At 41.1% G+C, this 18,095-nt stretch overlaps 1 protein-coding gene across 1 annotated transcript in view; it reads left to right on the top strand.

The window, feature by feature from the left end:
- Ryr3 (ryanodine receptor 3) overlaps positions 1–18,095 on the top strand; it is a 359,592-nt gene that overhangs the window by 134,063 nt on the left and 207,434 nt on the right. Inside the window, exons 20-25 of the mRNA XM_059258921.1 lie at positions 4,520–4,736; positions 9,317–9,421; positions 11,133–11,236; positions 12,427–12,510; positions 14,778–14,937; positions 16,710–16,857. Coding sequence (XP_059114904.1) covers positions 4,520–4,736; positions 9,317–9,421; positions 11,133–11,236; positions 12,427–12,510; positions 14,778–14,937; positions 16,710–16,857 — 818 coding nt within the window. The remainder of the gene's footprint in view (positions 1–4,519; positions 4,737–9,316; positions 9,422–11,132; positions 11,237–12,426; positions 12,511–14,777; positions 14,938–16,709; positions 16,858–18,095) is intronic.

Raw genomic sequence — 18,095 nt, 5'->3', positions numbered from 1 at the left:
AAACAAACAAAAAAAAAAAAACCTTCAACCTTTTGATTATAAAATAGAGTTGTAGCCAGTGAAAAGTCAAAAGCTCACCCAATTCAGCCCTGCAGTGAGAGTCCAGGTTAGTCTCTCAGGGAACTGCTCCCTACCCAGTAAGCCAGCTCCTGCTTCAGACCTCTCTAGAGTTGAGTCCCGAGATACCTTTCTAGGAATTGTCATGAACTATAGAATTGGTACAGTGGTCATGTGGCACTGTACCATTGGGTGGCATTCAGTATAACTGCTATGTCTCTCACCACTGAGGCCCGTTTGCAGATTTCTTAGTGAGCTGCATGCTGGACCCTTCTTCCATGATCTTTGGCATAGCCATACCCCATGATTCCCTTCATTTCCTCACACTTCCAGCCCACCTCCTCCAGCCTGGGCTTCTCACCACTGCTCAGCCATCCACCTTTCTGGGCAGAGGTCCTTGGATGAAGGATGATGGCATGCTCTTTTGTGGAGCCTGTATTTGTCCTTCCAGTGGAAACGATTTGGTATCACTCTGATCAAAAGGACAGATATCTACTACACAGCCGTTTCTTGCTCACTGGTCTTTACCCCACCAAACTCCCGGGAATGCTGGCCTGTTTCTGAGAAGTTCCTATCAGGCACCTTCAGATGGATGGACAAACTCCTCCTTCCTTTGCAGCTCTCTCTGAGGGGATCTTTTCCCTCCTCAGTCTGGAGACAGATGTGATTTGAGTCTGACAGAACTATCTTCACAGTTGTTTTGCCATAATCTCCAGAGTTGACCCAGCATTTCTCTCTAGAGTATAAAGATACTGGGATTCTGAATTATGGATTTATAAGTCTGCCTTTGAGCCTTTTCAAAACTTAGAGACCACACATCAATATTGTGCTTCAGTCTGAGGGTATAACTCAGTGGGAGAATACTTGCTTTGGCATGCACAAGATTATAGGTTCAATCTCTATTACCATAACAATAAAGAATGATTCAATAGTTAAAGTGGGTTTGGAACATTATATTTCCCTCTAATTGTTCTATTCAAACTTAACATGTTATCACATGTCATTTTTTTAACTAAATCTGGATCCACTGGGACAGATACAGTCCCATCCTCAAGTATTGGAGGCTGTTTGTTGGATTCCTTCCCACAAACTCTGTCAGGTTGTTCCTGTGCATGAGAGAAGGACTGACAGCTGGAGGGTATGTCTTGGGCCAGTGCCTATTCAGTTCCACCTGCTGGGATGCAGGGGCTCTCATCCAGCAAGACTTCAGAAGCAGTACACAACCTTGTCTTCTGCCCAGTGAAGCGCAGCATATGATGTCAAAAGATAAGTGCCTCAGTAAGCAATAAGCACTCCTTTCTGCCTGTGTTAATTTTTCATTTTACGATTCTTGTGGCCATTGTAGGAAATACGATTTATAGCCAAATTATCACTCTCATTTTAATAATGAGACAAAACCAGAAAGCATTGTTCTCTTTAAATGCTACACAGAAGCTGACCAGTCTTGATTTGTTATCCTTTCCAGTGTATTTTAAAACACAAGAAAAATTTCAAAACTAAACTGTGCTTATGAATAATTAAGTCTACTAGCTAGCTAGAAATCCACAGAATAGACCATTTATGTGTTCGTGTAATCCACAGAGTAGCAAGTACCAAGGCTCTTGCCTCGTGAGCTCTCAGTCCATTGAACTTCTTATAGGAGGGCTCCTCAGTGGTTAGAGAGCAGCAGGTAACTTCCCTTTCCATTTCTCCACTCAGACCAATCCACTTCTATCCTATACTTTCAGCATGTCAATAACACAATCCATTAGATTCAACTTAACTTGGAAATTCTCAACAAATACATTTGTGGTTTAGTCATTATTTCCAGAATGTGCACTAAATTAGTAACACTACAGCCTAATGACTCAATTTCATTTTAACGTCATTGCTCATATTCTTTATACACAAAAATCATTCCCTATTGCATAACACTTTGTGTAGGCACACTCCCAGGGACAATTGTGGTTCTAATTCTATACCATTGTTGTTTAGTGCTTTTAAATAGGGAAGTGGGAGGCTCTGTGTGATTTCTATAATTAATTTTAAAACAGCATTTTATAAAAGGCCATTTCAATAATGTGTTCTTATTGGAAAGGGAAAAAACTTAACATTTCTCACTTGGAGGGATTTTTATTTTCCAGATTCATAATTAGGATATTTCTACAATTGCAGTTATGCAGACAACACAGAGACTTTCTTACATGGCTCCCCTCCCAGAATGCTCCAATTAAAGGAAGTGATGCCTAATGCAAAATGTCCTGCCGTGAAAGCTTTGCTTAATCATAACCTTCCTCCACTTATATCAACCCCCTCTACACATCCACCCAACACACCAGCAATTTCTACCAGTTCTAATGCCAAAACAAAACTGGCATCTGGCTGTTTAGATCACCTTGGCCCAACCTAACTGCCTTTCTCTATGACTATTTCAAGACCTTACTAATTGGTCCCCAGACCTATCTACATAGGAGTGCTAGAAGAATACTGTATTTCCTCACTTTAAACTCCATGAGCAATTTCCCACCTAGAATAAAGCCAAACTCCTTGCCATGGCATACAGACTGCTTTATGCAACCCTGTCCTCATATTTCTTCTTCTATTCCTCAGGTAGATAGTGTCCTCACCCATAGCACTACCTAAGTACTTTCCTACCTCAGGGCCTTTGCACATGTCCCTCTCCTGAGACTCTCTTCCTCCACATTTTCACCTCATTGACTTCTCCACAAAGAGTCCTTTCTTGATGCCATTTCTAGAAGCCACCTCTTTTTCTGAGTTATATCACATATCCCTGCTTTATTCCATCAGATGCCCCCTCATTGGAAATTAAGCTTATTTACCTGCTTGAACACCTGCTTTTGTTATATTAGGAACACTGGATATGTTGTTTATAACTGAATCCCCACTGCAAAGTCAGGTATGAGTGGTGTAGGCTCAGCCATTGTTTTTTGATGGAAGGATGGAAGTAGTGAGTGAATATCAAGTGCCAACACTGGGTTTATATTGATTTTTTTCCCCATGAGATTATCATTGAGCCGCCAAGGACTATATATATTACTATATTTTAATTACCTAAAACTGTGGTCTATTTCCTTTATTCTATGTGATTGAAGTTTATTTGTGAAAGGTACATTTCCTACTGAACTAGGATCGTATGAAGTGCCACTGTCAAATGGTGTGTTTACCTTTTCCTCTTTGCAGAAAACTTTGGCATTTACCATAACCTAACTTCTACTTATAGACAACTGAAATTATTCCAGAATGCTAGATTAAAATATTAAAATACTTTTTGTGGGTTGGTAACTATTGTCTGTCTACCATTACTGTGAACTCCAAAGAGTCCTTTCTCCTTCTCTGGGGGATGAGAATGGGTTGGACCAAGGTGGTACCAGCAGCCAGAGGCCCAGTTTTAATTTAGAATTGGTACTGTCGGGAATTGCTATTAGATCAAGCAATTGTGTGTGAAGGAGAATAGAGTGTGTGGATCAAGGTTGTGATTTAAAAGTTGGATGGACCATGGGTTCAGGCCTGAATGCCAAAAGAGAGATGGTGCCCCTTAATAAGGCAATGACATCCCAGGTACCAACTGCCCTTTTACCCTCCTGCACCACCACCTACTACTGTAGCTGGAGAGCTTCTCTCCAGGTCCCACCAAAGCCCCCGCAGTCCCACAACCCATGTATAAAATAATCACTCAGACGCTTATATTACTTATAAACTGTATGGCCATGGCAGGCTTCTTGTTATCTACTTCTTTTATCTTAAATTAACCCATTTCTATTAATCTATAAGTTGCCACGTCGCTCGTGACTTACCGGTACCTTACATCTCGCTTGTCATGGCAGCAGCTGGCAGGTCTCTCCCCCCTCAACCTTCCACTTCCCAGAATTCTCTTCTCTGCTTGTTCCGCCTACACTTCCTGCCTAGCTACTGACCAATCAGTGTTTTATTTATACAGAGCAATATCCACAGCATACTACTGTCCTCATATGGCTGCTCTGGGAACTGCAGCCTCTTCTGGGCTGAAAACTCTAGTATTGCATATTTTGCCTGAACATTCAGCATTTACTATTTTATCTATATAATTTTATTGTATTTTCTTTAACCCGCCTATGGGTAATTTACTTCAAGTAAAGGCACATTTCCATGGTGAAGTTTCAATGGGATTTTTATAGGGAAGAATCTTGCTATGTTCTCAATATTGAGGTAAAGTCTACTGTAATTACCTACTGCAGTAATAATAAACACCAAGTGACTTATGAATAATAAAACTTTTAAGAACATGTCATTGACGTTCACTTTAGCATGGTGCCTAGGCACTCAGTTCTGTCATTGTCTACAGACATGAGGATATTTGCTGTGCTGAATCTGAATTCAATGAGTTCCCAACAGTATGGTTTTGAATGTGGATACAACCTTTAATATTCACTTATTTGAAATAGCATGCTTTTTGACCTCTCTCTTCTGCTTCTTGAAATGACAGAGTACGTTTCCTGATGGGTGGTCGGCATGGAGAATTTAAGTTCCTGCCTCCCTCTGGCTATGCCCCTTGCTATGAAGCCTTACTTCCAAAGGAGAAGATGAGATTGGAGCCTGTCAAAGAATATAAACGTGATGCTGATGGTGTTAGGGATCTGTTGGGTACCACTCAGTTCCTCTCCCAAGCCTCTTTCATCCCTTGCCCCATAGATACCAGTCAGGTAAGTCCAAATTGTAAATGACAGGCAATCTCAGTGAACATATTGAGAGTATGCCCCACATAAGGCACTGTATTCTTTAAAGGATGCAGATAAATATCCAATATTCTTTGAGAATTCATATCCAAGTTGAATATATAAGAAGCAAATACGTTATTTTTTAAAGGTCAGATGTAATAAATGCAGAATGAACAGTATGCATGTCCTTTAGGGTAGGATGTTTGTAAGAGTCTATGAGAACAGATGGAATTCCATCTGGACCTTTATGAAGCTTAAATGGAAGGGGGCACTGGGCAGTGATATAACAGCATAGGAGGAGTTGATATAACAGCAATGGAATGAATAAGGGCTAGGAGTAGAAACAGAGGAGGGACAGGTGCCAATTTCAGGTCTCACATGGATGGACAGTTGTGAGAAGGAAGAACAGGGAGACAGCAAGTTGGAAATAAAACAGAGAGAGTATAGTGTGGACTCCATAGGAGTGGTTGGCAAATGGGTACCTCATTCACATTCGTGTGGTACGATAGAGCTTTCATCAGGCTTTCTACACCAGTGCCATTTCTTTTAATGTGTGTATGTACTTGTGCACATTTGTGAATGTGCAGGAGTATGGGGCATGAATGTGGGGCGAGGGGTGTGCACGTGTGCACGGAGGCCAGAAGAATGTCATACTTAGGAAAGTCTTCCACCTCCTTTGAGTCAGAGCCTCTCATTGTCCTGAAGCTCACCAAAGAACTCTATGGATCCTCATCAGTGCTGGGATTACAAGAATATGGGACCCTGGCAGTTTAATGGATTTGGGGATCAATTTCAGGCCCTTGTGTTGGCTTAACCAACAGATTGATGTCCTCAACTCCACCAGAGCTATTTAAATTACTATTCTAGATGCTGTAGAGCAGTGGTTCTCAACCTTCCTAATGCTTTGACCCTTCAATAATAATAATCAGTTTCTCATGTTGTGGTGACCCCCCAACCATAAAATTATTTCCATTGCTACTTCATAACTGAAATTTTTTTACTGTTATGAATCATAATGTAAATATCTGATAAGAAGGATATCTGATATGCAACCCCTGTGAAAGGGTTATTCAACCCCCCAAAGGGGTTATGACCCATAGATTGAGAACAATTGGTATAGAAATTAATGAAAAAGACCTTGCCTCTAAAGCACTTAGAGTTACCAGTATATAAAAATGTTTCAGTTGGCATTTCCATAACATTCATATCACCCTATTACATTCAGGTGCCCTAGCTAATCTCCTCACTGTGTCTCCAAGGCTGGCTTTAACTCTGAGCAGTCTCCTGCCTCAGCTTCCCAAGCTCTGGAACTGCAGCCATATGCCATCATACCCAACTTATTCATGCACAGATAGTAATTTTAATCTCCCATAAGATGGAAAACTCTGCATCTCCCTGCTCATTTCAAAGCATAGTTCCACCTCTGGGATGTAAAGAAGGGCTTTTGCTGGGAAACTGAGGAGCTTGTGAGTTTCAAGAGATCCCAAGAATCAGAGAGTCTGGTTACTGTGTGGTCTAGATGTAACAGAAGAAAAACTTGCCTTTTACCCTCCCGTGTTCTGTAACTGGGGATGCACAAATTAAACTTGAGCGAACAGGTTAGTAATAGAAAAGGTGTATTTTAATTAGCTAGTAAAGCATTGACAAAGAACAGCCACTCAGAGAGGAAGGTGGGCTTTGGAGATTATACTCTTACTAGGGAGGGAGGGAATAAGGGGAAGGGAAGAAATAAATAACTCTGAGGAACAATAAATGGGTCCTTAGGAGACATGGTTGGTTTTTTGTTTTGACAGTGTCTGGGTATGGTGATGACAGGTCTCTGGTGGCAATGGTCAGTCTTCCCTGGGAAGAAATGGTTGAATTCTTCAGAAGAGCTTTTCCTTTAGAAGGATAAGAGACCAGAACACTTTCTGCAGCAGCTGTTCCCAGATATCTTCATCTTAAAATAACCCTATTCCACAGGAACATAGTCTGATATCCTGGACTCCTTCACAGACAGGAGCCTTTAGGGACAGAGATAGAAGCAAGTTCTCTGAACACAGAGCTGTTTGTGCCAGTGCAGGTGACAAGGACCAGCAAGCAGGAATACCTCTGGGCTGACTGCCCCTGCTAACCTGTCAGAAACACAAAATTACTATGACCAAACTTCCTGAAGGGGCTGGGTAAACAGAATTCAAACAAATAAGGAGAAAACCCAACAAGAAGAAGAGTTCTCTAAACATGTGTGTAACGATGAGCTTTGATTGTCAGCTTGGCAGTATCAGCAACCAGTCAGAAGACAAGCTCCAGTCACACCGATGAGGGATTATCTATTTCTGTTAGCTGTGGTGAATTACTTTGAATAGGTTGAGGTGGGAAGAACCATTATAGAGGGTGGCACCATTCCCTGGGCTGCATAAAGGGAGAAGCTAGCTGAGCATAACCATTCATCCATCTCCTTCTCCTTCCTGACTGTGGCTACCACATGACCAGCCACCCCTCAAGCTCTTTCCTGCAATGATAGATTACACCCTTGCTTGACATGATGGACTGTAACTGTGAGCCAAAATGAACCCACTCTCCCCTTAAGGTGCTTTTTGTCAGTGTATTTTTATCACAGCAACCAGAAGAATAAAAAGACAATGCAGAATTAAGGATTTGGGAATGAAAGAAGTGTATATACAAGTCCTGGGAGCTTTGATGTCTAGACCCAAACCTGAGATTTTAAGGGCTCTGTAAGAAAGTCAAAGCTTCTAGCCAATAAGAAAATTCTCTTTGAAGAGGATGTACTTTATTACTGTGAACTCTTTGAAGAGATGTGGTTCATTACCATGAATACCTTGTAATTTTTTAGACTCTATCATTCTGGGAAATTATTGTCAAAGGAGAACTTAAATATAAGATACTCAAAGGCCCCCCTTAGGGGACATTAAGAAATACTTTGTAGGTTAATAATTATTAACTAGATCATTTAATGCTTAGCCCAACTAGACTTCTTCCTGGTTACTTCAAGCCCAGCTCCTCACTGAGGGCTAGGAGATAGGACCCCATCTCCAAGCAGCCACCCTGGGGCTTGAGACTCCCCAGGAGCAATTGTCAAGCCCATGCTGCTTTGTCCCAAGTTACCAGTTGGAACCACTGAGATTATGATTCACACTAATTTGTGGAGGTTCCTTTCTCTAGCAAGTGTATCTTCCCCTTTCTTTGAAGCATTTAGTTCCTATAGCCTGAAAATCCATTTTAGGGCTACGATCAATGATGGAACACTTAGTTGATACAGATGGCCTTTAGTTAGCTAACAAAAGCCATGCACAGTTATAACTTGTCTGCTAATAACCTCTCCCATTGTGTTCCTCATCAAAAACATCATGTCACTTACATCAAATGACTTTTTAAAAAATTACATTACAATGGTTTTTGAAATGTTTTCATATTTTTGTTAATCCTTTGGGAATTTCATTGAGTGTATACATTTTTCTATGTAGTATTTTCTCCATGAGCTCCCTCTATTCACCCACAACAATTGAGATTGTTTTTGATTGTGAAGGTTTAGTAATAGAAACCCTAGTAATCATACTAGAGCTAGGGTTAGAAAGCCAAGCACACTGGTTGTCCTGAGGTGGACAGCTGGGTCCTAGCTCCTGTTAACAGCTGACAAGCAAGTGTGGGCCCAGGACTAGGCATTGTCCAAGAGCCATCGGAATCTACTTTTTATTTGGATCTCTCATTCCTTAGGGACTGTTGAGACATAGACATGAAAATAATAACGATAACAAATTAAAGAAAATAGGAGAAGGGCTGGAAAGATGGCTCAGTGGTTAAGGGCACCAGCTGCTCTTCCAGAGGTCCTGAGTTCAATTCCCAGCAACCACATGGTGGCTCACAACCATCCGTAATGAGATCTGGTGCCCTCTTCTGGCCTGTAGGCAAACATGCAGGCTGAACACTGTATAATAAATAAATAAATAAATAAATAAATAAATAAATCTTAAAAAAGAAAATAGGAGAAAAGAAAGTGGGTCCTCAGTTTGTGTCCTCTGTTGGGAAATAGGAACAAAATACCAGGAAAGCAGAGAGACTCCCTGGAGGTGACCAACTATCAAGAAAGGCTTTCCCCAGGGAGTGAGTATGAGTATATTAAATGATAAGTGCTTGAATGGCATGGAGAGAGAGAGAGAGAGAGAGAGAGAGAGAGAGAGAGAGAGAGAGAGAGTGTGTGTGTGTGTGTGTGTGTGTGTGTGTGTGTGTGTGTGCGCGCGCGCATGCGCGCTATAGGGCACATGTAGAGATCAGAAAACAGCTTTCTTGAGTTGATTCTCTCCTTCCACTCTGGGATGAGAAGAGAATCAAATTCAGGTTTGTGTGTTGCAGAGTTCTGATAGGGTTCAGATTGGACATGTGAAGGCTGAACTAAAGCAATGGAATAATTTGAGAAGTTTGGAAGAACCAGACTCAAGCCAAGTACTGAGCTCTCAAGAGAGCAGCCCCCCCCCTCTTCATTTGCAGTGACTTCAGCTGGGGCACCTGAGACTTTCATCCAGTCCATTCCTGTAGTTCTGGCTTTTCTCTTGCTCCTTTTCCTTCAGGTTGTTTTGCCACTTCACCTAGAGAAGATCCGAGACCGACTGGCTGAAAATATCCATGAGCTTTGGGGAATGAATAAAATAGAACTCGGCTGGACTTTCGGCAAAGTATGTGCTTCAGTGCCCAGACCCGGGAGGATTATAATTATATAATTATAATTATTATAAGGAAGGGTCCCTTGAACATTTCATTGAGAATGGGAATTGGTGAACCGAAACGCTTCTCTCCCTAAACCCTGCCTAACCTTTGCAGTTAGTAGCAGCCCGTTCGTTCTTCAGTCCATCTACAGCCAGCACTGAAGAAAGCTGCTCTTCACAGCACAGCTGGGAACCCACCTCCTGTTTACCTCCTAACTCTGGTGTCTTTTATTAGAGGACAGTGGATGCTTCCGTCTCCCCACCCCCACCCCCTCACCCCCAGACACCTCTCACATTTCTCCTCTTCCCTTCAAGAAAAGCAGTCTGCTCTGTGTGGGTGGCGGTAGCGGGCTGATTCATCATTTTGAATCAGAAGTTGTTTAACGTGGCTTTCAGATGTATCACTAAGATTAATGGAGACCAGAGGGGGTTAGGGAGTCCCTTGCACTAGAAAGCATTTTTCAGAGAGGATGTAAATTGACTTTGCTCTGTGATTGTATAAGGTCACTTCTGGAAGCAGAAGGATAGGTGAGTTTTACTGCTTCCTATGACCTGGACACTCTCTAGTCATGCATATTACTATTAGTTACTGAAAAGGCCCCTGCACTCTAACACCTATGTATGTCTATAGCTGCCACAAAACAGTGTCTTTATGAAAGATCACCTCTCTGCAATAGGTTCTTGAAATCTCTCCTTCAGAGAACTCAACACAAGTGTAATTTTAAATTGCATTCTTGCAAATATTTTATCTCTCCTTCCTACTTCATTAGACTGTTGACTCCATGGAGGTGGAGCTATCTGACCTCATTAGTAAGCTCATAAAATCTAGCTTAGTACGTTCAAGCACTTATGAAATGACTAAATGAATGGAGTAAGGTGATGCTCGGATCCATACTGTTCAGTGCAATAGCCACATATGGATGCTGAACAGTTGAAAAGTATCTAATCAGGATTGTGATGTGCTGTGTGGTGGATGTAAAACTCACACTGGATTTTTTGTTTGTTTGAGATAGCGCTAGCTGTCCTGAGACTTCTTCTATAGACCAGGCTGGTCTTGAACTCAAAGATCTACCTGCCTCTACCTACCGAGTAGTGGGATAAAAGGTGTGTGCCACCATGTCCAGCTTCACAATGGATTTTTAAGACTAATTTTACACTATTTTATTCTTACCATCATAAAAAGAACAATATATTACATGTATAGAGCTAAATAAATATGTTGTTAAAATTAATTTGATCTAATTCTTTGGTTTTTCTAACATGGCTGTTAAAACTTTTGAAGTTACACATGTAGTCCATATCCGTAGCCCTTTGTGGTTATACACGTGGTCCATATTTGTAGCCACGGTCAGAAGATTGTTGTCCTCCAGTAACACTATGGTGACACAAATTTTTAACAAAAGCATGCCTACAACTTGTAAAATTACCTCTCTGGAAAATCATGTTGTAAGTGCAGACACCTGTGTAGAAATAAATCCACAGAGTTTGAGCCACTGACGACTTGGGAACCATGTGCCCCAGTTCCTAAGACAGGCACATGCATTCACTTATCAGCAAGTTGCTGTCTTTGTCCTGACTGGTATGTATTGCCTGGGCCCTTGAAGGATATTCGTTTCTTTTTCTTCAGAGCAGTGCCAGCTGTCAAAACTTAAATTCTCTTCTTTCTTATACTGTCACCTAGATACGAGATGACAACAAAAGACAACACCCCTGCCTTGTAGAGTTTTCAAAGCTCCCTGAAACTGAGAAGAATTATAACCTGCAAATGTCAACTGAAACCTTGAAGTGAGTGTTTAATTGAATGTGGACTAGACAGTGAGTGGATGATTTGATGCATTGTAGCTAAACTGCAAAGGTGTGTCCCTCTTGTCGGCAAACGTGACACACTGATAAATCACAGGCAGCAGTGATTCTTCATGTCACAGATCTTAGAATGGTGAGAAGCTGACCCACATTACTATTTAGTATATATATTTCTCCAGAGACCATGCGCCATTTGCTGTTTTCTGGAAATAAGGGGGTTGGGGGGGATGCAGGAGGCAGCGGAGGAGGGACAGAGGAAGAAGGAGAGAAATAGAATCAAAAGACCAAATGTCACTTGTCATTGGTATTAAATCAAGTAAAAAAAGGAAAGTAGTTTTAAAACCAAAAGAAAATATGATTTGATTACTAAAATCCCAAGTTTTTTAAATCAATTATCAATTGTGCAATGATCCCATTCATGGTCCTAAAAAAGACCCAGATTTCCTAATCCACATTGGTACCTCCAATTTTTAATTCCATTTGTGTTTGTTGCCTGCTGTTTCTTTGTATATTCCTGTTCTCTGTCAGTGTAGAACACTCTAACATTGTCTTGTTGACATAACAAAGATGTAAGCTGCTTTGTCTCATAGGCTCACATATCCACTATCTTTAATTCCAAAGAGTTTTATGTATCTTGGTACATCAAGTACAGCTCAAGGTGCTATACTGGCATCACATAGCAAATATTTGCTGACCTGAAGATTTGATGTTAGAATCCTGTCTATTCCATGAAATCAATTGCTTGATATAATTCAAAGTGAATTTATAAACTAGAAAATGTCTCCACGTGGGGCAATTAACCAGATTCTCTTTCATGTTCTTACGCCTGTTATCATCTAAATCAGAAGTTGGCACATCATGGCCTGTGGGACAAACCAACCAGCCACCTGTTTCTGTAAATACATTTTCATTGCAATAAAACTGGGCTTGTTGGTTTGCATATTATTGGTGGCTACATTTATTCCATAATGGCAGAGTTAGGTTGTTGTGACAGAGTCACAAAGATATATATACACAAAGCTTTGCTGTCTGTCCCTTTATAGAAAATGTTGGCCTACTTCTGGTCTAAAGGAATGGCTTTTGTCCACTTAACCAGCTCAGACATGGGTTAGGGCTCTTGTTATCCTTCATCTTGCCGTTGACACCAGACTCTACCTTGTGTTACATCACAGAACCCTGCTGGCCCTGGGGTGCCACATTGCTCATGTAAATCCGGCTGCTGAAGAGGATCTCAAGAGAGTCAAACTGCCCAAAAAGTAGGTGAATTTTCTAATGACTCAAGATGAGTGTGAATGCCAGGAGTGTTGGAGGCCCATGTACAAAGGCAGATGACAGAACATATATTCAGTAGCATCTTAGAATGTTCCCCCAGTTACTTAGCTGTCACTGAGACCCTCAGAAAATGCCTACTGTAAGGAAGCATGTCAAGCCCTCTCTCTTTTTGCCCCTTCTGCCCATACCTAATACCACTATGCTTAATTTGGGGCTAGAAGGTATACCGACCTCAAATTAGTGCACTGATTTTTGATCACTAGGAAGAGCACTTGTCAAGAGCTTGGAAATGGTTCCTAGCCACTGCAGCTATTCACTTCTCTCCTCTGGCACTGGGCTAACACCTAAGTCCTTTATGGAAATGGGGATCTATACCAAGATTCCATTTGCCTCTCTATGTCTGTGTGTCCTGCTATCGTTCCCACTTCTACATTCAGGCAAAGTCACATGTTCAGATAATTGCTCACTGATACATCTTCTGGCTCATTCACTGTTTCATTCTCTTGCCCCTCAGTGCCAGCTCTGGGTACACACACAGTAAAACACAAATGTCATGATAGGAGCCAAAGCAGTGCCAGCCTTAATCAAATGCTCACCATCCCCGTCCTTGTTGAACTCCCACACTGATGAGTCACTATGACACATAGCACCTGGTGTCAAGGAAATCATAGGAGATGGCATCTGGAGAGGCACACCCCTAGCTGAAGTGCTAGAACCAGTATATGTTGATGTATGTTGAGTCTGACGGAAGCAGCTTGCCTGAGAAGGTAGAGACAAAGAGGTTTCCTGTGACTACAACAGATTCTGTATCTTGTGCTGTCCAGAGTGTTCTCTATAGAATGGGCCTTAGACTGTCACATTCAAGTTCTTGCTCTAGTCTGGGCAGTCAGTAGTCCTAAAGTCCTTTGGCATCTCTGGACTCATATTCCCACATGGATGTGATTAACTGCTCTGCAGATAGTTAACTTATTCATAGTGTACACAACCTTCCCCCTTACACCATGTATCTACCTGAGTCATAGTAAACTCTTTCACATTTTTTGCATGCTATGTCTCAAATTATAGGCATTTGAGGACATGACTCCTGAGCTGGAGGGCCAACTGCAAAAGTCACTTCAAGCTCACAAATTTTCTGCTATCATGGCTTTTTGTGTGAATTCCAAGAAGAAAAGATGAGCTTTGCAGGAATGGGTGGCCATTCTGTGCTAATTTATAAGAAAGTCCTTGGTTCAAGGTTTTATCCTTGCCAATCTGGTTTTAACATTTTGATTCTTAAGTAGAATGGAGGGGTTTCTGATAGCGTTGCAACATGCTGAGTGTGTCCATCATTTGCAGGACACATAAATAGTTTTCTTAGATTTAAGAATGCATTTGTATTGACTATTTTCTTCATGTTATACTTTGAAGTCTATGAGATTATATTAGTTATAAGATGGTAGATACATTAGGGGCTTCATCTGTGAACACAAAGAGTTTGTTTTATCTATCAACCAAAGGGGAAATTTTGTGTGCCCTCATTTGCTTAGTGAATATGTGTATGTGTGATGTATGTATATTTGATCTTTATAAAATAAAATAAAATAAAATAAAATAAAATAAAACTGGTTAATACAGAGACACATTGCTGTTTACAGTACTAAGAGTAGGTGACTATGAGTGTTTAGCCATAGATGGGTTAGCTGTATCAACACCAAAGGCTCAGGGAACATCCCAGAAGAGGGTGCAGGAAGAGTTAGAAGGTGGGAAGAAGTGCTGTGAAATTCTGTCGCATGGACATGACGTGGTTATTGCACACATGAGCTCAGAGCAGCTGTGCTTATCTGCAGAAGACAGCTCTGGTTATGAACAGAATTACACATGATCAAGCCAGTAAAAAAAAAAAAAAAAAGGTCAACAGGAAGTGAGAGGAGTCCAGAGACACTACCTCCCAAGAAGGAGCTATTGGCAGTTGATGGCTGCCTGCTAGAGACTGAGAGTCACTTTTCTTGAAGGGGGCTACTGGTAGGTTACCTGTGCTCCACTGGATGATCATGCACCCATGCAGATATGGGAAGTTCCAACTGGACTCAATGCATTATTTAAAAATACAAAAGGCATGAAATATGAAGTGAGGTGTGTCAGAGGGAACATGGCGGCAATTAGAGGAGATAACAGGGTATTGATAAAGATACGTTATACATACATAAAATTTTCAAAGGATCAATTTGTAAAAATCTATTCAAAGTGTGTACACTTTTGCATTTACTTGTAGCTATATGATGTCCAATGGGTATAAGCCAGCCCCTTTGGATTTATCTGATGTTAAGCTGTTACCACCTCAAGAAGTGTTAGTGGATAAGCTTGCAGAAAATGCACACAATGTTTGGGCAAAGGACAGAATAAAACAAGGATGGACCTATGGCATTCAACAGGTAAGGAATATTGGGTCAAGCATGCTACAGAAGTAGATGTGGTCATCCATCAAAATGTCATTTTGCTGTGAAGCATTCTAGATTGGAATGGGGCATTGCCCTTGCACTCTGTCCCTCACACTGTTGTTTGTTTATTATTTATAGAATCATGGACTGGTGAAATTTGTAACTGTCACATTGACATTGACTACAGGCGTCATTTCAATTTGCAGAAATGGATAAAGTTTATCTTTCCTTTAGTTAGAGATTTACTGATAAAGTATACACGCAGGGTGATGTATTTTAGCTCATTCTCTATCATATTATTTCACTGTAGAGAGTTAAGTTTTTGTGATACCCTCCAAGACCCAGGTGAGGAACAGATTTCTGGGATAGGATGTGAGAACAAATCAACATCATGGGTCAGCAGTAGTTCTGAGAAGGCCCCCAAATAGCTACCTTGAGGTAACTTCAGGGGGGAAATAGCCTAGAAAAGGAGTGAAGCAACCTTCCCAGAAGACACACACACACACACACACACACACACACACACACACACACACACACTAAGGATCCTTGGGCAGAACTAGAACTCCTGGCCTGATTATCAAATAACCTAACAGCTTGGTTAGGTGTGTGTGGCTTCAAAACAAGGAATCCAGCAGAGTTTAGAATCAGGATTCATTGCAAGCCATTTGACCCAACTTTCCCTAAACTATTTCTCTCATTTTACTAATCACTATGGGTTAGAATTAAGAAAGTTCACATGAGTTAACCTATACCTCAGCCTCTGTGTTGACTTTTTTCATCACTATGACAAAATGCCCAACAGAAGCAACTTAAAGGAAGAGAGGGGCAGAGGAGTTGGCTCGTGGATTTAGAGTCTAGTCCATCATAGTGGGGGAAAGTACATGGCTACAGGAGCTTAGTTGGGGCAGCAGAAGCTTATAGCACAGCTTGTTTGTATCTTTCTGGATCAGGATGGGGCCATCACCTTTAAATGCTTGCCTACCACCCAGTGTCTCTTGAACCAGCCCAGCCTCACCTCTTAAAGGATTCCACAGGCTCCCAAAACAGCACCACAGGCTGGGGACCAGAAGTTCAAACACAGGAGCTGCGGGGGGAGGAGTGCGTATTTAAGTTTCAAACTTTGAAATTTTCCAAACTTCCTTCCAGGAAATCTGGAAGGCAAGAAGAACTCAGCTACTAAAAACATGGAGGCCTGGGAATGAGGAGGTTTGGACAGAGTGCCATGCATCTTAGTTTGATTGGCTTTCCTTGCAGTTGACCTTTTAATACTCTCATAGTGTTGCCTAAGAAACTGAGGATGACTCCATGGTACAATGTACCTTTTGTGATGGGATGAACACACTTTGCCTCTGCCACTCTTCCTAGTGTCTCTCTGATGACTTAAGATGCTGCTGTGATGGGGTGTTGACAGTAAAAATGGTAGCATGGATTTCCTTAAGGGAGTAGCTACACAGTCCCCATTGGCCTAACCTTCGGAATGGAGGTTGTTAACCAGTTTCATGACACTTTATTTTATTTGCAAGCTGGCATTATTAAAGTGTGTTTTGAATGCTAGCTTTGAGCATTAGTAAGATTTCTCCTTTTATACTCATTTAATCCTGAAGAGAAGTGGTAAATATGCACACTGCTAAATATCAAGCCACATGGGGAAAATCTAATAGACTAGTATGAGCCAGCCAAGCAGTCAGGAGTATGTGAGTAGGATGGGCTGCTTGTAAAACTGAAATATGTTTTCTTGGCACCTTCTCTTTGGCTTCACATAGGATTTGAAGAACAAAAGAAATCCCCGTCTGGTGCCATATGTATTACTGGATGAGCGTACCAAGAAATCAAATAGGGACAGCCTACGTGAAGCTGTACGAACATTTGTTGGTTATGGGTATAACATTGAGCCATCGGACCAAGAACTAGGTAACAAGCTGTGATCATTCATTATCACAGTAGTTTACTAAGCAAGTCCTCTTATGGGGAAATGTTACCTTTAAATAGGTCTAAATTATACTATGGGAAATGGTACAGTTCTTAGAATGTGGTATTTTATTCTTGAAGAATTTCATACGTGCATATAATGTGTTTTCATTATATTCCCTCATTTCTCCTCCCCCTAATTCTAAATCTGCTCTCACCTCATTCTAACTTTATGTCCATTTTTGTTTTTATAACCCACCAAGTTCAATTTGTTCTGCCTAGTGGTATATTTTAGAGGGTGAGCTTTGTAGTCAGAAGGTTCTCCAGTACCGCCAGGCCCCCACAGTCCTGTGACCCACTTATAAAATGATCACTCAGAAGCTTATATTAATTATAACTGCTTGACCATTAGCTCAGGCTTATTACTGACTAGCTCTTACACTTAAATTAACCCATAATTCTTATTTATGTTTAGCCACATGGCTTGGTACCTTTTCTCAGTTCTGCCTTGTCTTATTGCTTCCTCCGTGTCTGACTGGCAACTCTTGACTCAGCCTTCCTCTTCCCAGAATTCTCCTCTCTACTCGCCCTACCTATACTCCTGTCTGGCTACTGGCCAATTAGTGTTTTATTTATCAGTCAATCAGAGAAACACATATTCACAGCATACAGAATGACATCCCACAACAGAGATGAAGCATTATCCCATTGACAGATGGTTTAAAACTGAAAATGCATACAATGTATTCTGATCCTGATTTCCCCTCCCCATCTCCTCCCAGATCCTCCCCACCTCCCTACATTCAACTCCATACTTTCACCTTATTTCTCTCTCTCTTTAGAAAGAAAAAAACAAGAAAAATAAAAACAGAATTTAAAAAAATAAAATAATGAAAAACACAAGAGACACACACCAAAAAAAAAATCCATAAAACACAAAATTGAAAACCATAATATGCAAGGAAAAGACCAATAAGGTTTTTTTTTAATGTTCAAACAAAGCAATGTGAGGCAAAAAATATCTATGAAAATACCATTGAGGTTGTTTTGTGTTGACCATCTACAGCTAGGTATGAAGCCTTCGCTTAAGCATGGTTTATATATCCAGTGAGACTCCATTGAAAAAAAAAAACAATCTTTTCCTTTGCAAGTGATTGCCAATTGGAGAGAGCCTCTTGGTTAGGGATGGGAGATCATGTCTACTTCCCCCTCTCAGTGTTGTGATGCCATCTGGCTTGAAC

The sequence above is a fragment of the Peromyscus eremicus genome, chromosome 4 (genome assembly GCF_949786415.1).
Source record: "Peromyscus eremicus chromosome 4, PerEre_H2_v1, whole genome shotgun sequence".
Classification (NCBI taxonomy): Eukaryota; Metazoa; Chordata; class Mammalia; order Rodentia; family Cricetidae; genus Peromyscus; species Peromyscus eremicus.
The sequence above is the reverse complement of the archived record's forward strand: the minus strand, read 5'-3'. Positions and strand labels throughout refer to the sequence as shown.